General features: G+C 36.3%; 1 protein-coding gene across 2 annotated transcripts in view; it reads left to right on the forward strand.

Annotated features, from left to right (window-relative positions):
* Positions 1 to 27,158, forward strand: part of ALDH1A1 (aldehyde dehydrogenase 1 family member A1) — a 45,470-nt gene that overhangs the window by 13,255 nt on the left and 5,057 nt on the right. For both annotated transcript variants that reach the window (XM_033085037.1, XM_033085039.1), the window contains 10 exons: positions 1,196 to 1,314; positions 8,432 to 8,536; positions 12,277 to 12,417; positions 15,199 to 15,328; positions 16,433 to 16,494; positions 18,445 to 18,573; positions 20,985 to 21,098; positions 22,720 to 22,822; positions 23,385 to 23,569; positions 25,820 to 25,984. In XM_033085037.1, the coding sequence (XP_032940928.1) occupies positions 1,225 to 1,314; positions 8,432 to 8,536; positions 12,277 to 12,417; positions 15,199 to 15,328; positions 16,433 to 16,494; positions 18,445 to 18,573; positions 20,985 to 21,098; positions 22,720 to 22,822; positions 23,385 to 23,569; positions 25,820 to 25,984 (1,224 nt within the window). In that variant the 5' untranslated portion in view covers positions 1,196 to 1,224. The remainder of the gene's footprint in view (positions 1 to 1,195; positions 1,315 to 8,431; positions 8,537 to 12,276; positions 12,418 to 15,198; positions 15,329 to 16,432; positions 16,495 to 18,444; positions 18,574 to 20,984; positions 21,099 to 22,719; positions 22,823 to 23,384; positions 23,570 to 25,819; positions 25,985 to 27,158) is intronic.

The raw sequence follows: 27,158 nt of genomic DNA on the forward strand, positions 1-27,158 counted from the left end.
TCAATAATAATGAGGACATGCACTTTAATTGAGAAATTACGTGAAATAAAATTAATGCATGGTAAAATTAAGCTCATGATATGTCCTGTCTCATCTGTCAGTTGCAGGTCCTCCATTGACAGATGGTTTAGATGATGCCTGATTCATGAAATAACTCTGAGCAGTGAATTCTCCAAGCATTTATGTGTTCTCAGTGAAAGCAATAAGATCATTTCATTCTATTTCTATGGCATGGATCTACTGTGCATTAATCAGAAACCTATCATATAAAAAGTTCTGACAGACCACTAATCAGAAGAGAGGACTTGATGAAAAAAAGAGTTTCTTGCATTTTATAAATTTTTTTGCCTGTGCAAGATACGTGGGATTTTTTGCGTAATAAGAACAGAAAAGTGCACTCCATCCAGGGTAGAAAAGTCTAGTCTGTTGAACAATTTGTTTTGGACTTAGATATTCCAAAGGGCACTGTGTTAAAAACTTTGTCCTTAAATTTATGGTGCTGTCTAGAAGAAAAAAAACTACAAGTTTTTGCTAAGTTCTACCCAGAGAGAATTTTTTTCTGGATTGATCATTTTTTTTTGCCTTCACATTTCTTGAAAAAAAAACATGAAGAATTTTTTATCACCACAGGCTTCACTTATCTCTGTGAGCTACAAAACAAACATTAATTACACTACTTCTAATGTACTTTGAACATATTAAAATATAACCTAAGGTGGCTTGTTTTCTAATGAATGCTTTCTAGCTCTGGCAATTATTCTCATCAACTTTCTAGTAAGAAGGGCTTGGTTTTTTTCAGAGCTAACAAGTCTGTCTTTACCTCCAGACCTGCCTTCAAGTACGTGAAGAAGTTCCCTTAGAATGTGGATACCTGCCTGCTGAGAGAAAGCAATTTTACAGATGAGGAGGTCTTAAGCTCTGTTCCCCAGTAAGGAATTCACAGTGTCTGCTGAGGCAGATTGTTTCAGCAGCATGTGCTTCATCGAGGTCTCAGCTCACTGAAAAGGCTGTTGCTTTTGGTCATAAAAATAAGTAGTGTCATTTTCTCTTTGCAATGAATTCTTTCATCCAATCATATTCCTGTATGCAAATATGCCAAGGCTGGTTCAGATAAAAAAGCACAAATAAAGCCAAGAGCTCAGTCAGGGCAAAAACCACTGTATTCCCTTTATATCTCATTTCACCTGTGTTTCAGGAACATCCTCAAACTTCTCAACTGAAAACATGAAGAAGCAAGGCTCGGATGGCAATCCTGCTCCAGTCATGCCAGCACTGCCAGAACCATTAAAGGACCTGAAAATTAAGTACACCAAGGTTAGTAGCACTTGCTTTTCCTAATCTTGCTCATGTATTCACTTCAGACAGTAGGATGTGCTCATTTTAACCTTATATGAACTATGGAAGCCGTAGTAAATCAATGCTTAAAATGTCTATTCTGGGTGAATTCTGATTTTACGCATGTTAGCAACTGATGTTCAGTGATCCTTTTAACCTGAGTTAAAGCACCTATATGTGTATACATGCTAGAATAGTTCCATATTTCACTTGGTGTGGGTGTTGTTTTTTCTCCCGAAACAAGTTTTCATCAGTGATAAGTTTACCAGAAAGCATAAATGGAGCAAAGAAGGAAATGTTTCTACCATATTATTTTTCAGAACAGTGATTTAAAACAGCAAATTAAAATGTTAGCATATTGCATTTTGTTATACTCAGATTCAAACAATTAAACCACATAAACTTAGACGGAAAGGGATGTGTGAAAATGAAACTAAAATAAAATAAATTCTGGTCCCATATTTACATTAGAGAAAATGAATCTGGTTTTGAAATTGTTTTTCAGGTAAGTAGCTACTAAACTAGATATAGTCTACCAATATAACTACGCAATATTACCATAAACTTTTTGAAATAGAAAATTCTTTCCATATAGAGTTAGCAATGCACAGATAAAGAAGGTCTGAATCCAGACTTGTGTTTCCAGGTTTAAAAGAGCCTTTGCTCATTTTATATTATAATATTGTATCATAATACACAGATATCTGCCAGAATTTTTTAAAAAAAGTGTTGCCAGAAACTTTACCCTCTGAAACACTCAGTTTTAAAATGATCAGAAAGGACCTCAGCTCTGGAGATTCTTGGTTACTGTTCTTTTATTTTTCTTAATACCATTGCAAGGGAAATAATTTTATTTTCTAGAACCACTGTTTAGTTTCTTTTCCTAAAGCAGGTATTCATCTAAATTACTTATTTTAAATTCCATGCTATCCTTTCTGTCTAATGGAAAAATCTTCACCATGTTCCCACTGCATGCCTTTCTTGAATAAATCATGCAGGATCTTACTCTGTAAATATTTAAGAGGAAAGATATGTAGTTCTACCATGTGATAGCCTGCTACTGCTCTTCCTGTCTCAAAAAATATATATTTCACTCTTTGATTTTTTTAGTTTTTTAAAGGAAAACAGCTAATATGAGAAAAAAAAAAACTAATGTATGAATATGCAAGACACAAATTCCTGTAAATATTTCCATCCTTCTAAAATATTTCATTATCAAAAATCTATTCTGTTAGACAAAAAAAGCAACCACAAGACAGCCAGCATTGCTGATAAGTCTGGTTTGTAGTGTGCAATCAAGGAGAGTATCACATAATAAATGTTTCTTTTGTCTTGACAGTAGGTACCATTACCTTAAAAGCTGCATATAAATTCTAACTGTGCAGAAATGCAATGCACTTGCTTACAGAATCTAGCACATGTCCATGGAGGCTTGATTTTTGCAATGCTTTCCTCCTCTCCTCTAATAGCACACAGGATTGTCTGAAAACCCCAGTAGCATACTGAGGGATAGGGAGTTGGGAAAATAGAACTATCACTCCATGTGCAACACTTATCCCGCAATGTAATACGGCCTTTGCACTCTTGTGTTCTTATCCATCCCATGCCTCCCTGTCCCACGCAAGTTGGAACATGGGATGTGGGTGACTAATAATACAAGGGTCAAGATGAGGGAAGCACTACTTACTGCTGATATATTAACCTTTCTGTCTAAATCACCTAGAACCAGGTCCTTATTCTATTAACCTCTAATTTCTCTTTTTCTACCATTTCATAATACCAAGAGTCATCATAAAAGGATCTGAAGAGAAATCTACAGGAGATGCTCAAAGGACTCTACTTAACAGTCTCTCTATTTTATTTTCCATTATTGGGATTATTTGTGGCTTTTCACAGGTTTCACTTAACTAAATGATGTATAGATTGATATAGCTCTATCTCAGAGTAAGCCATTTACATATAGTATGACACTTAACCCTCTCCATGAAATTTGACTTTCAGGCACCAAATCAAATGTATTTTAAACACTGAAATTAGCTTGGATTTTGAGCCAGAAAGTAATCTTGAACTGGTTTTATACATGAACCTCCCTTAAAGATATTTCCATTAACCCAATAAATTTTGGTAGCTAGCTAAAAATGTGTTAGTAAATATTTTACTTAGTCAACACTGAGGAATTAGACAATGATTGCTTGACAAATGCTTTCTGTCATGATGCTTTCACATACACTAAACCCTGTAGTACTCCTTTAATCAGAGAAACTCAGATTAGTTAATTATTAGGTTGTCAAATTACACAAGGGGGAGAAAAGAGCTGAACATTTTCTTGCTAAGCTACATGTGGAATATCAGGAAGTGTGGAAGGTAAGGCATTATGAGTAAAGAAAAATTTTGGCTGAATATTAAAATAATGCAGCCAGTAGCTGCACAAAAACAAAGGGGAGACATAAAAGCTTAAAAATGCAATTGGAATATCTGGGGAAAGGTAATGAGCTAGAAACTTACTCTTTCTAAGGTCAGGTCACTTTGTAGACACAGTCACTAAGTGGAAAATGAAAAAAATTAGTAAAAAGAGTATGTTCTCTGATTATTAGTCCATTGCAGCAGTAAAATGTTCCTAGTAAAATAATAGCACATGAGGGGAAAAAAAGTTACATTAAATATTAGCTAAATATAAACTTCTTGTAAGGAAAAATCTGAGGGGGAGAAAAGAAAGAGATTTCACAGCAGCACCTATAATGATGTATTTGTTTAAAGCTTAAATTCTCATTCTTTGGTACTACCTAATACCTTCAGAAAGGCCACATATTTTAATTGTATTGCTCCAGGAATACATGCCAGATTATGAGACTAGTAAATTAGAATTTGTAGCGCTTGAAATGAGCTTCCTCTTGGGCCACAAAACTTTGAGGTTTAGATGTATCTGTAAAATTTGCTGCCAGGTAAATTTTTTAATGAGTCATTGTACTCAGGAGTACCTGAATGTCTGTCACACTCTGTATAAGCAGGATTGAACCGGTACAACACTTATTCTGCACTGTGCACCACCTCACACAAGTGATGCTAAATTGCCTCAAGCACGTGTCCAGCCTTGGCCCTGGTGTCTCCTCACTGCTCCTGGACTGTAAAAACATGCTGTTTGTGTAACTCCCCCATTCACAGTACACACAAGAAAGCTTAAGAGCAGTCAGATGAGGTTCAAATCTGATGATCACTTTTCCCTCTGTGAAACAGGAAACTGGGCTTATTTGAAAAGTATTGTCAAGAAATATTTTGCAGTAGCCGGGGGCAGACTTAAGGTGGGAAGAGGATTTGCTTTTTCTTATACTGTGAATTTATAAAAGTTTCTGATATCTACACAGAAGAGAATTTAGACCTTTATTTCCATGTTTAAAAAGCTATCCTTACTAGCTAAGTTAGTGAAGGTCCACATTTCATTTGGTTCCATTACTTTTCTTGACTACATGTCTGTATAAACTATGATGCAAATCAACATTAGTGAATTATATAAATATTCCTCCTAACAAACAGTGACTTTATAGAAAGATGCTGAATACGGGATCAATGCAACAGCAGAAATTTTCTTTTTCAGCTGTACTTTAAAGTTATTTTGCAGAGGCATTGAAGCCTGAAACCCTGTACAGACTGCACAATATTGAACCCACAAAAAAGGCAATCCTTATTCCAAGGAAGATTAAGCAAAAATTTATGTTTCATAAGATGATGACACTTACTGTAAAGGCCCTAAAATTTTTTTTCAGCAGAGCTATGGTGCTCTTCCCTCATGCAGCACAGACACAAATATGGCACTTCCCATCCAGCAATACTTCAAAATGAATTCACAATTCTTTCAAAGTACTCCAGAAGCGAAAGAAAGGAACCCACCCTGTTGGCAGAGGCAAAGTTCAGGTCTTGTGTCTCTATTCTCTGCTCAGGTCTTCTGAGTGATGAAATCAACTCTGTAAACAAGGACAGAAATACTGTAGCTTTACAGGTAACTTCTACACCAAATGGATGGTATTAGATAATTTCAACTGAAATCAATCATTTCAGAAGTACAAGATTTTATTTCCCTATGACATTGAGGAATAAACGCATTGGAGGGTTTTTAACTGATGCTGCCTGTGCTTTATTTAGAATACTAAGCTGTTACAGTGTACAGTCTCATCTACTGGAAATCTGTATCTCTACTTCTACTGCAAAGAAATCTGAGCAGTAGTTAACTCTTTGGGTTGTTGAAATAAAATTTTAAAAAATAATTAAAGAACAAACAGACAAACAAACAAAAAAAGTTCTCAAATTCCAGTGAAGCTACAGTTACAAAACATCTGTAACAATATTTCTAAATCTTTGCAGAATAAACTTGTAGCCCTTAACTTCATGGGCAGTAGCCAGTCACCACAGACACCCCGACACGCAGCACTTGCCACAGAGGGGTAGGTCCTTTGCATTTGTGTCTGGAGAGCTGTCAGTGGAGCTCTGACTCACTGGAAAATACTGTAACCATTGCAGGACCATCCCAGACATTGTCTTCCTCAGCAGGTCAAGGCTGTTGCTAGAGGTTGCTCTCAGCTGGTAGTTCAGTGTTGCCTGAATTTAGAGATCCTCTATGTAGCAAATACTCCACAGCATTTTAGGACCATGGCTCCATGCACATTAATGAGTACAGCTGCCTGAAATGTATTAATACAGCTTACATGAGAGTTTCAACTTTTTTCTTTCCCATCTTTCTTACCCCCATTTTGGAAGGCTGCTATCTGGCTTATGAAAGACATCTGGGTGGCTTGATTTATACAACTCTGATACAGTATTGTATATGTATTTAATGTAATGAAGTTATGTTTTAAACAGGAATGGTATTAGAAACATTAATAAAGAAATATATTCCAAACTAATATTATGGGTGATATTGATTGGTGCAATAAATGTAGTATTTAAACAAGCATTTTAAATATTTCCAAAAATGGTATGTTTTTCTGTTATTCCTTTCACAGACAGATATGAATTTGGCATACTGTAACATCATAGCAGTGTTATATTAATATTTACCTTTTACTTTGTCTCTTTTCTTGGCAATGACTTTTTTCATATTAACCATTTAACTGCTGTCTTTGTCCTTCCACCACAACTGAGATTTTGTGTGGATATTTTTGTAACTTGCTTCATCACCTATCAGAAATTTCCATGGACTTAGATATTTATTTCACGGACAGCTTTAGTTAAATCAGAAGTTTGCTGGTCAGTCCTGATGGTCAGAGGTGACAATTACACTGTACACAAAAAGACAAGAAGAAACATACAGAACAGTATTAATATAATACAGGAATGTATTAATATAACACAGGATTATATTAATATATTAACAGATTGCTACCATGTCGATTTAGAGATATTAATTTTATCAATCTTGATAGATATATAATAAACTAGTCACCAATTATTAATAACAACTCAACCAGTTATAATATTATGCAGAAAATTTATTCCCTGAAAGTCACATTCTAATAACATATGTGGTTGTGGTGAAAGGATTTTTTCCTCAAGTTTCTGTGACAAAAAGCAATTATCCTGCAGTTCTGATGTCTTGCCCTAAGTCAACCATCATCTACTTTGCCTACACCCAAGTATTATTTGGTTTTCTACTTCAAAGTTCCTGTTACTCTAAGCAGGAGCAGTAGGTTCTTTGTCCTAATGGAGAGTGCTAGCTGGTCTCACTGCTAGACTAGAGTGACTAATTGTGGGTCAAGATGTCTTGACTCTAGAAAGAAGCAAAATTAGAGCTCAAAGTGCATCAGAGCCTGGCATATACTTACAGGTGAGTGCAATTGAGATCCCACACACATTCCTGGAACACAATGTCAATGGAAGGCATGAGAAGGGAGGGCACCAGCCCACCAGTATCAAGAGGGTGGGCTCAAGGTAGGACAGCTTAGCATGGCATACTCAATTCAGCACTGACCTGGACCCAGAGATCATGGACAGTCAGGCACAGAAGGACAGGTGCTGATAACTTTGGACTGTACACCTTAATCATGTCCACTTCAACAAGCCATGTACATAACAAACACTTATTAGCAACTTTTCCTGCTCTTTTCAACAACTGTGCATTTATCAGGTCTTTGCAATGAGCATTTCCTTTCTGTTTCAAGGTTAACGAAATTAAACCACTTTGACCATTTTACCTACAGTGCCCCAGAGAGGGCAGGCTCTAGAGTAGGACAGATCTTGTGTGCCCACAGGTATGACCCAGGATCTATTTTGCATTTGTGAACAGAGCTAAGTACCTCAAATTTCAGACAGAGGTCCTTACGCATGTTTTAAGCGCACAAAACCTTCTGGGTGCAATTCTGTGCAATGTGCTCTAATATAATCCTACTTGAGCAGGGAGATTGGGCCTTATGACCCCACTGTGGTCCCTTCCAGCTGTATCCACTCCATGGTTCTTTAACTCATTCAATTGACTATGACAATAGCAAGGTTTTTTATAGTCTCAGCTTAAATTTCAAAAAAACCCTGCTATTGGTTTTGTATGTTTGGGCGTTTTGGTTTGGTATGGTTTTGTTTGGGATTTTCTTTTTTTGGCAGGAGGGAGTGAAGATAAATCAAAGCAAAGATTAATACAACAGTGGTCTCTTAATCCAATATTAAATCCACTTATTAAATCCAAGGGCTGGGTTTACTTCTGTCAGGCTGTGTAACAGAAAGGGCCTCCAATGTTACCAACCCTGTGACCATGGGAAACTCAGGTAGTTTTCCACAGGTCATTAAGGGCTGTACCTCCCTTGTACCTCACAGAGAGGAGGGGCCTCTTTACAGCAGCATATTTTTATGACATGAAACAAAGTAAAAATGCAACGTAGAAGAAAGTTTGCCTCTTCAAAGGAAATAAATTTTTAAAAACTGATCCTGGTTAAGTGTGTATATGATAATTCATAATTATTCAGAATAATGTAGAAACAGCTATCCAGCTTTAGTTCAGACATTTATGAATCCAGCAGCTCTCAGCTATGACAGATAGATTTATTCATCAAAACACAAAACAGACAACAGCTATATATGTGTTACTAATATAGTTGCACTCTTTCGTCCCCTGCAGATATTTATAAACAACGAATGGCATGATTCAATCAGTGGTAAAAAATTTCCAGTCTTTAACCCCGCAACTGAAGAGAAAATCTGTGAGGTGGAAGAAGGTGACAAGGTAGGGTTTTCTTTCTTGCCCTTAACTGCCACTTTTGTTTCAGTGTATCTTAAAAGCAGGAAGGCAAGCAATCATTTGTAAATATAATGTAATGTGATGTAAAACATCATCTCAGATGGACCTACTTCATCCCATATACCTTCTTTCCCAAACTTTTTTAATAAGCTATGATTTTTTTAAAGAGATGATGAAACACTGCTTTACCATAGGTTTATATGAGAAAATTTTTGAAGAAATATTTTTTTCTGATTTGTTTTACTAATATTATTGATCCTTTTTCTTATCTGTGATCATTGACATATAAAAATTTAGTTGGGATTTTCTTTTCCCTCTTATGTTTTCTTCATTACAAAGTAATAAAATTTTGTTCATTACACATTTATATAAGGCTTTACCTTATATAAAATATAAAAAGGACAAACATTTAAGAAATAATGAACAAATAATAAATTATAAACAATTAAATAAATACATAGTCCTAAAAATTACTTTCAAGCTGAATATAACCTATCAAATAGTCACTAATTCCTCCAAAACTGATCTTCTTAAAGCATGTTGAATCAATGAAGCAGATGACCAAAAAAATTATTGAAATCTGTAAAGAAACATTATTTTTTTATATTTATGGGATTCTGTTCTAAAAAGTTTCAGATAGATGCCATGTAATCAAAGACATAATGAAAACCTAAGGTCTATTCTCTCTATTTATGTAATGTGTTTTTCTTTAAAACAGGATTTGCCTAGTGATACTATACAGTTTAAATGTAAGGAAGGTGGTAGTTTTTTAAAATAAGATAAGCAATGTGTTTAACAGAATTAAAAGCGCTGACCGAAGAAAGTGTTTTTTAAATATATTCTTAGAAAGTAAATACAAGAAGTGAAGGTTGTATTTCCAGTTCATAAGATGACTGTAACTGGAAGTAAAAATGGCTTCATAATTACTGATTTGGTTCCTGCACATATGTATTTAATTTTCTGCATTTCTACCTCAGAGTCAATCTTGCGTCCCAAAGTAAATTTTTTTTTTTACATTTCTCACAAAATTATATATTCATTTTAATCAAGAAATAAGCATCTCTAGAATGTATAAAAAAACATTTTTTAAGCTTAGCATCAAAAATGTTATCCAGTAGAAGCAATGTAAAACTATTAAGTTTGTCTGTGATATTAGTTCATAAAAAAAATATTGCCAATATAAGCAAGTGCTCTTTCAAAATTTTTTTAATTTACAGAAATTCATGCTGAAATAAAATTCTCTTTTGAGAAGTACACTCAGGATCATCTTTGCATTAAATCTTTTTTACTCTGGTCTGTAATCTCATCATGGTTCTCTTAAAAATCGTTGCCTCTAATATTGTCTAGTATTTGAGCCATAATGACCACAAATTACTAAGAAGGTCATAATGAAGACAGATTTTAAACATTTTCTTAGAAAAACATGGCTGTGAAAGTCTGACTTTTAATTATTTCACCTGAAGTGAAATAATTATTTAAAATTTTAAAAACTGAAATTTTTCAAAGGTTTTTCTTTTCTTTAATGCCAACGATCTATAAATAGTGCTGAGACACTGATAATTTATCATCCCTAAATTAAATTAGTCATAACTTGCAAACTGTTCCATTTCCATTCAAAATTTTTGCAGCTTCCTTTCCTTACAAGCTAACAACTCATTAAATAAAGAGATAATACTATTCAAAACACAGGTTTACTTTCTCTTCAATAATTTTGCAAACTAATATGCAATGACAACTGCTATTAACTAAATAGCCTAGTAAGTTGTGCAGATCTAGTAAATTACACAGCCATTATGAACCTAATATGCAAGAGGCTAGACTTCAGATAGTGAGCCAAGAGATTTTAGGAATTTAATTTGTGCATACAATAGGGTTGACAAAGGGTTGTCCACTGCCTTGCAATGGTATTTTACAAAACAAAAGGAGATTACAAAGAACAGACGTATATGTGGGTGGGAACTGTTTTCTTCCAGTTTGATGGCTCTTTCAGGTTACATTCCTAATCCTGAAGGCCCCTAATAATAACAAAGCAGCTCACCAAATGGTCAGCATGTGTAAACTAAATGTATTTTTCTAATAAATCTAAACTGGCTCAGAAAGGAGTCTTTATATTCATAGTGTAAATTTATGTAATGAAATTAAATTTCATACAAAGAAAAATCTTTTTTCATTACTTTTCATTCATAGCCCTGTATTACTCTATATTATTTTTTTCAGTTTTAATTACCTCTGCACTTCTAACAGAAAGAGCTTTAATTTATATAGTTCATATTTATATGACATTTTTACCCCTTCTCCTTTTCCACTTAAGCCAAGCCACAGCCCTTGAGTACTATTCCAAAGATGTAGAAAATTTATGATAGGGGTCACACATAGTGGTGAAGTGCTTGACAATATGCTGAAAGATTCTGAAGAAAAGCAATTCTTAATTTGGTAGATTTCACCTACCTGGTGTAGGTGACTGAGCAGTATTACTCTATAGTAATGGCTATGCTATTCATACAGTTGCTTCCTAACTTTACCCAAACTTCCTGGAAAAACTTTTGGAAGTTCTGTGGCTTTCTGCCCCACAGGTGCGTGCTGGGCTTTTCAAGCCACTAACACACCCCACTGACAGCTTCTTAAAATTCGTTGATGGCTGCCAATATCAGTTAAAGATTCAAGATCAGGTTTTAAACAATTGACTATAGTGTTGACTTAGTTGAATTTGCTGATTTGTCAACCTTGATAATGATTTCCCTGGAGGAGATATGAGCAAATAGCAGGCCAAAATATGTTTGAAAGATATCCTTCAAACATTACATGGAAATTTCTCTGGGAAGTGTATATATTTTTTCTTTTTTTTCCTTGAAATTTCTTTATTTCTGAAAAAAAACCAACTAGAATAAACCTCTTTTTTATGCCACTCTTTTTGTTAGTAAATTTTACAAGGATTTTGAAATACAGAAGAATTCCAAGTACCAAAAGTCTTTTTTCTAGAAATTATAATTGCTTCTTCTTCAATCTTGGAACACCCTATGCCCAGAATACTTTCATTGTAGGGTTTTTTTTTTTTCTATAGTAAAAACCAAATGATAAATAAAAAAATATGCAATCAAAAACACTTATGGACTGACAAATTAACTGGTATATGCAAAGACAATGCTTAGACTTCAAAATATTTAGGCTTAGCTTTTTATGCCTGGCTTATTTTTAAAGTGATTTTATACATAAATATTTCAATTTATTGATTTGTCTTCCTTAATAACAAATTTGTCTTCATTTCATGAAACAACCTAAGGAACAGGCTTTTCTAGCCTGGTCTTCACTACACTTTGAGATACTTTCAGATGATGAGTAATCAAGTATTCGTCTTACAGACCCAGGATCCCTTTGTAAATAAAAGACATTAAATTGTATCATCAATGTAAGTGTTTGGTTTACACAAAGGGCTTAAAAATACAAATTTTAAAAATAGAGTTATTTAATAAATTTTTATTTTGGAAACTTCGAGAACTCATCTGTTTCTCATAGAACTTTACATTGCTGAAATAGCAGCAGAAGTGTTTGAAAGAAAATAACCCATGCGTTTAACATTACTGATACTAATTTTGATTAGAATGGGATTGTTTCTCTCATTTAAAATTTGTGTTGAACTTACGCTAAACTTTACACATTTAACAGAGAAGAAAGGTTTGTGGGAGAAGTGGCTGTTGATCATGTAAATGTTTCTGTTACCCCCACAGGCGGATGTAGATGAGGCAGTTAAAGCAGCCAGGAAGGCTTTTGAGCTGGGATCAACCTGGCGTACGATGGATGCTTCAGAGAGAGGAAGGCTCCTGAATAAACTGGCTGACTTAGTCGAAAGAGACCGTCTGATTTTAGCTGTGAGTATGACATGTGAGCAGCAGGACAAGGAGAAAAGCCCTGGTTTTAAAGACAGCTGCTAGCAAGTTTAACATGCCAACTCTTTGGAAAGCTGGTCTGTCTCAGTACTTGGTTTTCTTCTCCGTACCAAATGGCCTTCACTAAGCCGGCTTGCACTCTGGTCTATTAACACCTACATCCACAAAGTGCTTGAGCATCTGATTAGCTTTGAAGTGATACTTAAACTACTTACAACCACAGCAATGTGACTCTCTGATTCTTAAAGACACGCTAACATTGGCCACATGGTTAATGCTTCTAAACCAAAGCCTGAATCAAGGCCTTAACTGAAAGCCTGGCTCCAAGTTTATAGATGATTCAAGAGAGAACCGGGACAAATTTTTGAATTTCATGATTCTGTATTTTCTTATCACTGGTCCTTCATTAACTCCAGCTTAGAACTAGTAATGATTGATAAAACTTAACCAGAACTAAAGGCAGCAATAGATTATTTTAAGAAGAAAAATATGTGCTGGGGAATGATGTTCTCCCTTTACAAACCACTGTGTATTGGCTATTTTAGTGCATTTAAAAGAAAGCACATAATTTGTAATGCTCTCATCTACAGACGGTGCACTAAGGCAAGAAATGACACGTAAAACAAAAATACACCAACAATTTGATAAAGGCTTCTATCCTCTCCTCCTTGTTTTAAACTCCACATACGATAATATTATTAAGGTGATTTTTCTGCTATTTCAAGCACATTTTGGAAGAAAAATTTAGGTGGGATAATTGCTTGTGCTGAAGATGAATCCTGGTTTTCTGCAAACAGCATGAAAACTTTGAGAAGGAGGAGTATCCAACATCCAGGATCATCATTCAGACTGATCTAGTTACAGTTTGAAGTATTTAGCCATTAGCCACAAAAGACACTGTAGATAAGCTCATAAAATTTAAACCTTCAGATGTGTAAATCTGCAAAGCATCTGTTGCCCATTATATGTCCTTATGACTGTAGTAGAGTTTCTCAGGAGAAACCTTGTGTGGGTGGAACTTATATCCTTCAAAATGCTAGATTTGAGTTGAAAGAGACAAAATTTTCAGAAAGTTACATTCTAAACAGAGCACTATCCCCTCTAGTCCATTAAATAATTGGATTAGCTGGCATTTGTTTCTATATTGCACAGTCGATGGTATTACAAATGCAAAGAGGATTAAGATACAATCTTTTTTCCACAGGAAAGATGAAAGATTTAATAAGTTATTTTCACATATGCCATTTTCATAGTATGAAAGAATTGCTTTTCTCTGGGGCCATTCCCAAGTCTCTATTTTACTGACTTTATTTATATTTCCTGCAACTTAGTCACCTTATTAACTACTTCCCTTTTCAGAAAAGGTATGTATGAGTAAAGTGTTTTCCAGACTTTGATGAAGAGAGATTTTCTCCACTCACAGTTTATCCTACCTGTAATACTAGTACTACAGAGGAACATATCCTCCTGAACACTAGAGATCAAAATAGTTGTCCAAAGCTCATTGCAAAGTCATTTTCCTGTGTTCATGCATTCGATCAGGATGAAAATTATTCCTTTTCAGTGCTTTATTTGTTAATAAAATGCTTCAGAGGCTCAACAGACCTGTAGATAGGCAACTGAAGGAGTAAGTCAAAGCAAGGTACTGAAAGAATCACTGAAAATTTTGTTGCTTAGGATTCAATCTCCTGTGATGCTGAAAACTAGAGATTTCATAAGTTTGAAGTCAGGGAAGAATACTCTTCCACGTCCAAACAGAACAAAAACAGTGCCACGTATATTGCCTGGAATGGCAAGGGCATATCTCATTCCATCTGTTCCTTACTGCTAAGAGCCATCAGGCACTGCTGTCTTCACTGCTTGTTCTGTTCTCTTCCCAAGTGAGGTATCTAAAATGTGTCCAGTTAACTAAAAGTGTGGACTTCACAGGGGAGTTGTTGATGACAAAATGTTCTTGGAGTCTGTTTATCCAACCTGAAATGCTAAAGAATACCAATCTGATTGCATCTTAAAATTATAGTTTGGATATTAAATGGACTCTTCCTACTGAATATTGTAACAGGATTGTTCATAAAGTTGAAGGTACTCAATCTCTCTGTCTTGGACAGCTTGAGGAAAATGCTCTTGAAATGCCAGATATGTTAACACTATTAAGAACTGCTCATGATCTTTATTTCCAAATATTAAGGGGCATGGAAATTAATCCAAACCACATTCCGCAGACTTGGCAGAAAAGCAGCCCTATTCTTCTGTATAATCATTCCTTTTTCATCATTTATTTCTCTCACTTAAGAGTTCTAGATGGCTCAGGTCTTTCCTTTGCACATCAAACACTCAAGGTGTGTTTAGGGTAATTTTTATAAGGCTTGAGTCCTGCTAGTTTGAGAAAATTTTATTTACATCAGTTATTGGCATTGTCTCCTGCCCGATCTCTTGGTCTGTGGTTGCAGAATATTTAACATAAAGAAGAACTGTGTAACTGATTCAAATGGGAGAGATGTTTTCTGAGCAAATCTTACCATTAACAATGCATTGTGATCATGCTATCTGCATAGCTCAATACAAAAAAAAAAATCATGAAAATTTCTCACTTATAGATTGCTAGATTCAGTTTTTCAAAATGTGTTTTTCAGAGGGGAGTTAATCTAAAAGATCTAAAGCTGAAATCCTCAAAGTGAGCTACCAAAAGCTAAATTACAAAGCATAAACAAAATAAGCATTATTAATATTTGATAGTAACTTTTTAATTGGTGTTGTCTGCAGACAATGGAAACCGTTGATGGTGGGAAGCTCTTTTCCACAGCCTATCTAATGGATTTGGGTGCCTGTATCAAAACTTTACGCTACTGTGCGGGCTGGGCTGATAAAATCCATGGACGTACTGTTCCAATGGGTGAGTAGTTTTGAGATAACAAAACTACAGAACTGAGGCCAACACAAGCTGTAAATAGCTGTCTTTTATCTAAAAGTTGTGCAACACAGAAAATACCTTAAATGGAAACTATTTTAGAAAGTTTTTAAGATAGGTTCTAAAAGATTTGTCATAGTTCTGAGTTTAAACATTTAGTGTAGGTCTTCACATTTATTTCTTGTTCTATACACTGCTAACAAATATTGTTTATGGACCAAAAAAATTTAACCTGTATGTACATCTAAGAAATGTGATAGGCTACTTTTGCATAACAATGTACAGTTTATACAAGACTACAGTAGTGAGACCTGGGTGTCCACATATTTAAGCAAAGATTAGCACAAAGCAGTAATATTTACTTCAGTGACTGGATAATGTGTTACAAAAAGTACTAAGAGATAGGAATGAGGAAACAACATTTGCTAAAATTTCATTCCATTCCCTTTCCCATTAAGCAGCCTTATGAAAACATTGTCTCTCTAGCTACCTTCTCTCAGAAAGACAAAGAAAAGAATGATAATAAAGAAGGAATTAGGAAAAAATAATAAAGAAGGAATTAAGGGAAAGGTAATAAAGAAGGAATTAAGGAAAACTAGAGTGATAAATACTTCCAACTCTTTTGCCTCATATAGACTTCTATACTAGGTTTAATGGAACACATATTTATTTGAATCAAAGAGAATTTTATATTTAATGGATTTGATCTAAGCTAAGATTTAATATTAAAAAATGTCTGATATGTACCTAGGATTTAAAAGAGAATTTTTTGAAAGAAAAAAAAGGTGATAAAAGAAAAATTAAATGAGGAATGCTTATTTGTGTCCTGTGCATCCCATATTGAGAAACAAGGTTGTCACTGCAAAAAGACAGTCAGACTGGAAAAATCAAACCTTGGAGCTATGAAAAAAGCAGACATTGAATCCAGATGTACTTTATGGCTTTTTACATAGTTAAGATTTTGAAAATATCATTTTTAAGTAAAATTGTATCCAGATAAGTTTGGTATCCTACTTTATCATCTTTCTGATTTAACTATTTCTCAAAAATGCTTTGTCTAAATGCCTAACTTATTTCTTTTTCCCACAGATGGAAACTTTTTTACATTTACAAGACATGAGCCCATTGGGGTGTGTGGCCAAATTATTCCTGTAAGTTGGAAACACTTATATAAACACAAATGTTCCTTGTTACAGATGGAAACGCTTTTGAAATTTTGCTAGGCAAGTGCATTTGTGAAATGTTACTAACCAGAAATTTTCAGGTCCTCAAAGACAGAGACTATCTTGAGTACTGTGATTCTGATTCCTCAGTTTGTGATGTGTCCAGCCTTGTGAAGGTCCAACCTTGTCCCTCTCCTTCCTCTGTATGGAACGAAAATAAATCCCAGAAGTTTGACTTATGAACTAATTTGGAAAATGGAATTGTGTTTTGTTGAAACTGAAAGAAATAGAAACAAACATGTAGGAGAGCGTAATAGTAGCAGTCTATGTTTACACCTACAATCCTATAAAAATGAGCTCTTTAAGATCTAGAATATCTGTTCTGCTCTGTACAGCATTCAGATCTGGGTCTTTATTTGTGGCTAAGACTCATTCGCCATGATGATGGCACAACTTAAAACACAAATAATGTGTCCAATAGAGCTCTTGTTTAACAGAGCTAAATTCCCAGTTTTGAACTCGCTTTTTTAACTGAAGTTTCAAAAGGCCTACCTAATCACTCAAAACACTCGAGTTCTAAATTTAGTTTTGGTGGGTGTCTGTGAGAATAGCCGTATGCACTAGGTTCTCCTAATACACCCACCCCCTTGCACACAGTAGTTATGAGCAACCTCACCTGATCCGCTTGACAACTCATTAGATTCTGAAAAAGTCATCTTGTCTGTAAGGTCTGCTCAGACATGTGGGTGCTGCTCATGTGCCTGATATCTTTAGGCTGATGTTGAAAATTTGCTATCTCTTCAGACCACCCCATTGATTTGGAGAACATTGCTTGAATATGTTTGTATCCAGTCTCTAGGAGAGGTTGAGAAACTGTTGTTTTAGATACTCTTGAAGGTCAGACAAGACATTTCAAGTAAAAGATTCAGTCAAGCTATGCTAAAGACCTAGAAACACTAGATGTGGCCATTTAAAATACAATTATCTTCTGGAAGTACAAGCAGCAGTTAGTACAAGCAGTGAATTCCCTTATAAAATTTTAAGTATTTCTGAGTATATCTTCATTTTCTCTCCATTGAAATATGAACCAGCAGACTGCAGGTTTCTACATAAACCAAAACCATGGACTATGTATATGTTGCAAACCACTTTTGATAGCTCACCATTGCCAGTTTCTTTCACTTACGCAGTTCCACTTTAACAATGAATCTTCAGATTACTTTATATTATTTATGCTCCCATTATTTTTGGGAGTGGAGTAAGTCTGAAAGGAGACAAGGAGAGAAAAAAAGAAATGTTGTGTGTGTATTCCTCCTAGCCTTTCTGACATAATGGGTAGCTCTTAACTGCATTTTTCCCCATTTCAAGAAGGTGTTGAACTGAGGTTCATGGCCTCAGCGCTACCCAAACTATTGTAAATATTCTCAAAGGGCCAAAGCTGTTTTCCCCTGGTCGTATTGTCCCTTATACTGCAGAACATGGTATCCAAAGCATTCAGCTGCTTTTTAGTCTGTTTGAACTGCCCTCAACAGCTGACAGTGAAACCTCCAGGGGAGAGGGCAGGGGTAGCATTATGTGTTATTACCTTGTCTCCCTTAGAAAACTGAATTGATGATGGATGTGACCATTTAAGATAGCAAAACTCTCAACTGCACCAGTAATCCAACAACTTCCTGTAACACGTCATTAAAGGAGTACACTCATTGTCTCCTGAGCTTGGAACTAAAACCTTGGATCCCCTGGATTTATACATACACAAAAATCCCCAGTCTTTGTATTACCTGGCTTGCCAATTGTTTTTTCAAAACATCTTCACTCTGAAAGGAGTTCAACAATACATTCAACCACCCAGTTGAAAATTGGCACTATTGTAATAGGAAAAGCTGAGGTATTTTGGTAATTTTAGAAATAGGATACATTTTCTCACATGTCTTTCAGTGGAACTTCCCATTGGTTATGCTCATCTGGAAGATTGCCCCTGCCCTTTGTTGTGGAAACACAGTGGTTGTCAAACCAGCAGAACAAACTCCACTCAGTGCCCTTTACATGGGTTCCTTAATTAAAGAGGTAAGTCACCAACAACAGAGTTATTTGCCCCTCTCAGGAATGTAAGGGTATACTGCAGCTGAAATGGCACAAAGGTAATGTAAGACAGGGTCATTGCATGCTTAGCCTTGCGCTGTGGAACTTACTCTGCTGTAAACCAGTGAAGCCAAACCAGGGCAAAAGCATGCGTATCTTTCACCTAGTACAGACACAAAACCCCCCACAACAACAGTTTAGTAAACTTCATTCTTTAGCAAATATATTTGTATTACAAAAGAACAGCACGTTTCAAAGGCAAACAAGGAGTCAAGTGCACAGTCCTTGGAGGTGGATGGCAATGACTTTATTAGCATAGTTATCAAAGAAAAGAATGTGTTTGTACAGCTTTTTTTTTTTCAACTGAACAAAGTTTTCATCCACCTAAGTTTATTATTAACAGGGAGCTGTAAAATCAAGCTGGTGACTGCTGCCAAACCTGTGACTGCTCTTCCCTCAGCAACTATGAGAAGACACTTTGTGCTCCCGAGTGTGCCACTTTCTTCAGAAAGTCAGTGTCTCCAAAGCTAACTACTGTTTCCAGTGCAACAAACACCCAAAGAGATCAGAAAAACAGTTTAGCTTTCTTCCCAGTAAAGTCAACAAATACAATCTGTTTCAAATGTTGGCACAGGTGTCAATAATCACCAGTGCAGTAACCTTTCAGAGTTTAAGTGCAAATGACTTGGCACATTTTCTAATTCTCCTTTGAAACAGTGATTCAGCAGAAAATACTGACTTGTTGTGTGTTAATATTACACAGAAATTAAATTATTATCAGTATGGAACTAAATCCTGCTGTTATTGCAACACATAGTAAATGCTATTAGATAATACTGTGGAGGAGGAATAGCATTAAAAAATATCAGAGAAACCTTCCCCATTAATTTTTAACAATAAGTTTGTGAAAGTGTATTTTTCTGGAAAAAGTAACTTTACAGGGACAGCAACTCAATTCTGTTGTGATCTAATGAAATATCTATTCTAATATTCTGATTTCTTGAAAGGAAGGTTCAGAAGTGGGAATGTGATAAGTATCCAAAATATCAAAAAACATTGGAGCCCAAATTGCTGCTAATGACCACTTTAACAACTGCTTTAAATGTCCAATTTTCTTTTAAAAAAGAAAAAAATATGTAGTCACTTCTGGTAACCTTCACTATCTTTCTTAACAGCACTCACAAGCCTCCCTTACTACCTTATATGGGGAAGAGCTCCTAAAACAAACATGGAAATTAAATGCTCAAAGTGAGATTTTTCTACTTCTCTACACAAATTAAGTAAGAAACACAATGCTAAGCAAATGGGAAGAACCTCATTGTCTAATCAATTTCAGGGCAAAGATTTATCTGGAAAATTAAATTATCATAGCAAGCACTGACAGACTGTATCTGATCATGAAACTGTAAGGAATAAAAGTTGCTTGAACAAAAGTAACAACCTGGTATCCAAAATGCAGGACATGAGTTTTAGGTGCCCCAACTCACCACCTGAAATTCACAGTTTTCCAAAAAATATGGAGCTTCTGCATGTAATTCCAAAGTCCTATTTAGTACTATAAAGAGCCTTATTGAAGTGATAATTGATCTATTTGATATATTAATTCTATTTCTGCTCTGCAAGTGTCATTGAGATTGTACAGCTGCTTCATAAATCAACAAAATTCCATCTACTCTTCTCACACCCTCGGAATTTGCCTGACAAGCTGCTGGAAGAAAATAGCTTATTTTGCTGTGAATAGAGCATATCTAATACAGGATTTATGGGAAACAATGCCTTTGTTTTGAACCATAGGAAAAGCTTATTTGCTTAAAAATGTGCAAGATATTGAAACTGCATATATCTCAACCTGGTTTTTCTTGCTTGGTAGGTGATCTGCAGCTTTTTTGCTGTAAACTCTCATGTTGCCCACTGTACTTTCAACCTACATCCAGATTTCCATCATTTTCCTTAACAGAATTTCAGTAGTAGATCATTAATTAAATTCCATCTAGCATGGATATTAATGTGCAGAAGCCAGCAAGAACATATGTTGATTTGAACAGTTTTAATGAAGAAGATATGAAAGTAAGCAATATTTCTTTATACATCTTAATCAGAAAATGAAAAAAAAAATTTCTTCAGAAATGGCCTTGATAAAGAACTAAAGTAACATATTCTTTGGGGGAGAAAAAAAAAAGAAAAAAATAAAGGTAGTTCAATAGCCTAAAAGACAGGTGAAAGAAAGAGAGTGTAAATCATGTGAGAATGATATCTTTGGGGACTCTAGCGCTGAGAATAAATATATGGTTAAGAAAATGTGCTGGAAAACTGAAAAGGAAAGTAAGACCATGTGACACCTGTTCTTCTAGTTATTATTCTTCCCCAAATTTACAGGATTCTTTCTTTCAATTCAGGCAGGATTTCCACCTGGAGTAGTGAATATTGTGCCAGGCTTTGGACCCACCGCTGGAGCAGCAATTTCTCACCACATGGATATAGATAAAGTAGCTTTCACAGGCTCTACAGAGGTACTATAATGAATGCAAGAAAATATAAGCAGGAAATGTGCCCCCTCTGATTCCCAGCAATGATTTAATGTCTAACTTATTCTGTGTAATTGTTTTAACTCTCTTCTTTCTGCTGGTTTGTTAAACAAAGTCTGTTTAATGATTTGTTGGTTATTATTAACTTTAAACATATTTAAACAATGTTTGTATTGCTGGAAAGCCCTTCAAACAAAGGCAGTCCATGAGATACAGTGGCCTCTAGTATACCAAGGGTATTTTAAGTCTTACTCATTTAAACCAAAAATTTTTCATAATACTGCTTACCTCTTTCTTCAAGAAGTTCTGTTAAGTTTAATAACAATGGTATGACAGGAAGGTACCGAGGAAATCTCATCCCTTGGTCAGCACACATTTAGGTGAGGTGACAGATTTTTGGTATTTCAGTGATACTTAGTACCATCTGGGTGGTCTTAGAAGAGTTTTTGAATATGTATCTGTTTAAAAGGAAGGTTGCTGTTCATTTTCCCTAACCTTGGCTCTGAAGAACTGTGAGTGCTATAATTGAAGATTTCTCATTGCAAGATATATGGAGGATTAGGGATTAGCTATATCCTTGATACTGTTCGTTATATTGTCTGTCTACATGCATGCTAAATGGAAAAGCTGCCATATGGTCTCTTAACTTCTTGGATGTAGACTCCAAAGATAAATATCATTGCCTCATGTCAGGGATCAGAACACACTGAGTGCAAGAGCTGTGTTTACTCTCAGAAACCTTCAGCTCTACAGTAATGGGAAATGAAAACAACCCAAAACCCTGACATCTGAGAAATATCCCACAGATGTTCCCAATAGACAGTGACAACTACAGCTCCCAGTGCTCAGCAGCCCTCCAAAGCAGGGAGATGGACCAGAGGGAGTATTCTAGAGTTTGGTGACTGCTCTTTTCTAGCTGTGCAATTTAGCAATGAGAAATGATGGTAGGAAGGCTGGCAGAGGGAGGAAGTTGCAACCTGATGGTTGCTAGACATAGGTAGCCAAAGCCACAAGAGCTACAAGCAGATTTTTCCTTCACAGCTTTTCCAGGGAAATTCATAGTAATTAGTTCCTTTAATCACGTCATCAGAGAAAAAGCAGAGCAGAGGTTCTAGCTTACAGTCTCCATTTCCTCCTCTTCATTCATCTAGGAGAGAAATTGAAACAAGGGAGAATGTCCATGCAGCCAGTGTGGATTTTCTCATAAACTTGGTGCATTAAAGAGCCTTCTCATGCATAAACTCAAGGAATTTTAGGCTAATGGGAGCAACCAGTAGAGCAGCAATCTGTACCTGCTTCAGATTAGAGGTATATGGAAGCAGAGTGGGAGTAACCAAAAATCCACCATATATCTTTGGCAGTTAACACTACAGGGGGAGACTCTTCTAGGAAACGTCTCCAGTTCATAGGGTAAATGACCCTATGCATCCTGACTCTTTTCAGTTGTTTTGGGGTTTTTTTGTTTGTTTTTTTAACTTATTTTTCAATTTGTTACTAGGATAGTAGAAATCTCTTAACAGATTTTCACTTTTGAGGAAATCAGAAAAGTATTATAGAAGTCATGACAAACTTTTTGACATTAAGCTGTCCTCTCCCTATCTTTTAGGTTGGCAAACTGATTAAAGAAGCAGCAGGGAAGAGCAATCTGAAGAGAGTTACCTTGGAACTTGGAGGAAAAAGTCCTAACATTATATTTGCAGATGCAGACTGTTAGTAGCAATTTTATTACATAAACAACTACTATTGCAACTCCAATGTGCTTTCTCCTTTTTTTGTCAGTAAATTATTTGAACCTTTTCAAAAAAGAAGTATTTTTTAAGGTATTCTGATCATACCATAATTTTAAGTTAGATTACCACCAAAATTAATGGTTCCTGAATAGATATGAACCTCTGACAACCTGTTCACTCTTAATGTAATTAATGATCATCCTAATGAAATATGTATGCAGAACGAAAAGCAGAGAGAAGGATCTTAAACAGGATCATTAACTTTCTGTCTGAATGCTCTTCTTGGTACTCCTGACAGGGTAAATAATGTTAAATCTACCTTTCCCATAGAATACCTGAATGTGTATTCGGCTAGTTGTACCATGATCCTCTGGAGGAGAGTAGTTTGGTCATAAGTAAATGGCTGTGTATCTTTGTTTTAAAGGGCCATAAAAATAAAAAGTGCTAGAAAGGGAAATTAGATGGGTGACAAAGATTAGTGAAGAATTTATGATGTGACAATTCAGGTTCATGTTCTGACAAACTCTGCATTTTGTTGCAGTGGACGCTGCTGTGGAATTTGCCCATATTGGTCTGTTCTATCACCAGGGACAATGTTGTATAGCAGGATCTAGGATTTTTGTGGAAGAGCCTATTTATGATGAGTTTGTTCGCCGGAGCATTGAAAGAGCAAAGAAATATACTCTTGGGGATCCTTTGAAGCCTGGTGTACAGCAAGGCCCTCAAGTGAGTAATATTACATATTTCCAGCATGATTCTGTCATGACATCACAATTTGATGTCCTCCTAAACCTACTGTTGCAGTAGTTTTAAGGCTAAGTACAGTTTTGTAGAGGTTAGTCTACAGTATGAGGAAGAAATCAGAGTGATTGCTATTTGTGCCGATATCATAAGTCCAAGGTCTCTTTATCTTTTCTAGTTCTTTTTATTATTGAAGGGGAACACTTATAAAAATTGAAATGCTTTGAGAAAGCTCAAATGCAAGATTTGTGAAAGTGCAAGTGCAATCACCCATCTCACATCGCTAATTTTTCTTTCAGATAGTGCCTAGATTGATGAGTGACTAGCTTGAAAAATAAGTTTTAATATCTTTTCCTCTTTTTCAAGGCACTAGACTTTTATTATGCTGCTCTCAGTTTTAGAATACTACACAATTATAATGAAAGAAGTCTCATTTCCCCCCCTTTTGTTATAAGATTACACCAACAGTGTTCCCATCAAATGAATGTGAAAATGCAGTATTAAAAAGTATTGCTATCATAATGCTGTGGACTCAATAGATCACTTCAGAGCACTGTTACAATAGTTCTCATCTTGTCTTATTCCCACATCACCTTATACTGCAGGATATGGAATAAAAGTGCTGTAGTAGAGACAGAGAAAAAATAGGGGAGAAAAACACTCCCATTTCTTTACTGGTTATCACAATCATTGTGAGTAATTAAAGACAGCCAGTATACTGGAAAAATATGCACTCCAAGCCACACAAGATTTGGGAAACTGAAAAAAATTTTTATTTTTTTTTTTGGGTACAAGTTAATAAATTCAAATTTAAAAGTCTAAGGGCAGGAAGTTTAAAAAACTTAAGTTAAAAAAATGTGTCTGGTGTACAGCTAATACAAAATTAACAGAAATCCTCTCCCATATTATTGTGGCTTTATTGAATTTTAATTTAATTCTAACACTTTAAATGAAAGATGTAAATGTAAATACATTCCTACTGAAAAAATTAAGGAAGTTAAACACGTGAAAAAAAGCAATAATGAAAATATTTGAATGAACGTTAAGACTCTTTTCTCCTCCAGTCTCATAATTTTTCTTTTCTGACTTATTTTTCTCCCTAGCAACCTTCAGTTGAAGCTTACAGTAAATTCACGAATACAAGTCGCACTGAGTATAAGCTGCATTGCTGGGTGTTGGCAAACATTTCGTTTTTTGTCCATAAATAAGCCACACCCGAGTATAAGCCGCTCTGTCGTTCACAGCGAGGAGCCGGGTGCAACGAAGTTGCCACATAGTAACCGAACCGCGGCAGGGCGGGGTTTACTGGCTCGGCTCGGGCCATGAGGGCTTGGGGCTGCCGACAGGGCTGGGTGGCCCAGCTCAGCACTGCCGCTCGGCAGGACTGCTCAGGGCCGGCCGCTGCCACTGCTGGGCTCGGTCACCCCGGCCCGGCGCTACCCCGCGGCGGCAGGTGGGGCACAGAACCCGCCAGCACCTACAGCGGCGATGCGAGCCGGGGATGTAGCCTGCCTGCTCCTGCGGCGGCAGCACACGGGGACAGGAGCCCCCCGAGCTGCAGGGCTAAGCAGGAGAGAGCTGCCCCGCCTTCCCCCCGAGCCACGGGGCCAAGCAGGAGAGAGCCCCTGCCTCCTCCGAGGAGAGAGTTGTCCCGCCTTCCCCACCCCCTGTGCTGCCTGCACAGAGCAGCTCCACCCGCCGCGCAACAGAGTATCAATTTGTAACAACCACGTAAATGCAGGGTTTTACTGGCAGGAGCTCGACTTTGCAGTTTGCACTGACTTGGTTTGCACTCCCAGGGTTGAAAAAGCCAGAAAATTATTCACATATTGGCTGCACCTGAATATTAGCCACATTCCCGGTATGGGAGCAAAATTTTGGTCAAAAGTGCGGCTTGTATTCGTGAAATTACTGTAATTATTTTACAGATTATAAAAGTTACTCCTTTTAGAACTGGTATGATCCCATTTAATGGAAAATTGTTATCATGGGGTGTAGCTGTATTTCTTTTATGTAATTATGTTACATATCCTTGTTTTTCTTCAGATTCATTTCTATGCTTTGAGTAATTCTTTCTAGGGGAAAAAAAAAATAAAGATGACCTGTAGCAGGTCTATTCACTGTGGTCTGTTGCCACAGAGAAAAAAACCATATTTTTATCCAGCTCACACGGACCTAGTAGACCAACTGTTACCAGCGTGTGTTGTTTGCATTCCTGAAATGTATTTCATTTAGATTGATAAGGAGCAGTTTAAAAAAATCCTGGAGCTAATTGAGAGTGGGAAAAAAGAAGGAGCCAAACTGGAATGTGGAGGTGGTCCATGGGGAGACAAGGGTTACTTCATCCAGCCCACAGTTTTCTCTAATGTTACGGATGACATGCGCATCGCCAAAGAAGAGGTAAACAAATTTTCAGCAGTCTCTTCTCTCACTGCAAGTTGTCTGTTTCCATGTCTGTATCCATTTAGAAAGTCCAGTGACTATATGAAAATTCTCTCATTAAACTTGTTGTTCCACCCTGGTGTAGTTTAAAGTGCTTTTGTTGTTTTCTGGGGTTTTCATTTCACCAGATTGCTCGAGGAGGGGAGAGGAGTATGAGGCTGCCCTGCCAACAAAGGCTCCTGAAGTAGATAAATGCTGAGATTTGGATTGTTTGCATTGCTCCATACGGTCCATATCTCACATATCAAAGTCACAGTGACCTGTAACAGAGATGCAAACCTTGGAGGCACAACTTGTGAACATTTTACACTGCCTAAGGAGCCACTTGGTGCTTGTATGCACCAGGCAGCAACTTTGCAATATGAGAAACTAGTTGGACTGTGCTTCCAGAGGAATTTGTTGGTGGCATTTTGTTTTGCCTCTGTGGGGTTATTTAATTTAGATCAGTTTGCAGATGTGTCTACACATCATTGAAGAGTCTACTATTACTCCAACCAAGGTGACAATGCTAGGGCACCAGTGATTGTCTGAAGGAATGAGGGATATTTGGGAATGCTGAGCTACCATCTCCTAAGTTCTCTACATAAAGACTCAAAGTCAAGTCATGACCTCTTTGCTTTGTCTTTTTTATGTTTATCTTAATTAATAACTGCTGCAATTGAGCTGCAATCGGTGTCCATTATACTACTTCATACTAGAAAGCTGATGCAGTCTGCTAAACATGCTACATCCATCAAGAATCAACAGTCCGAGTTAAAATGAACACCACAGCATTTAGAATTAATTGTGACGGGGAGAGAGTTGTAAAACATGGTAGAACTGCATGAGACACAATTCAGATTGTTTCCACTGTACTATGGAAACAAGTAGGAAACAGCACAGTGGTGATTTTTTCACAGTTCTGTTAGTTACCCTTTGGTCAGCAGTACAAGAACCGCCCCTGACATTATTTCAAGTGTCATGAACAAAGAAGCTATGGATAACCAAGACTTTAAAGAATGTCTGAGTTTTGAAGCTCAAAATGGGAACAACTGAGGGAATTTTTGGTGTTTTTCTGATCTGTGGAAATCAATCCTTACTACTCTAGATAGAAACCAGCACTAAAGTCAAGAAGAAGGCTCACAGTCTGTAG

Source organism: Catharus ustulatus, chromosome Z (genome assembly GCF_009819885.2).
Source record: "Catharus ustulatus isolate bCatUst1 chromosome Z, bCatUst1.pri.v2, whole genome shotgun sequence".
NCBI classification, from domain to species: domain Eukaryota; kingdom Metazoa; phylum Chordata; class Aves; order Passeriformes; family Turdidae; genus Catharus; species Catharus ustulatus.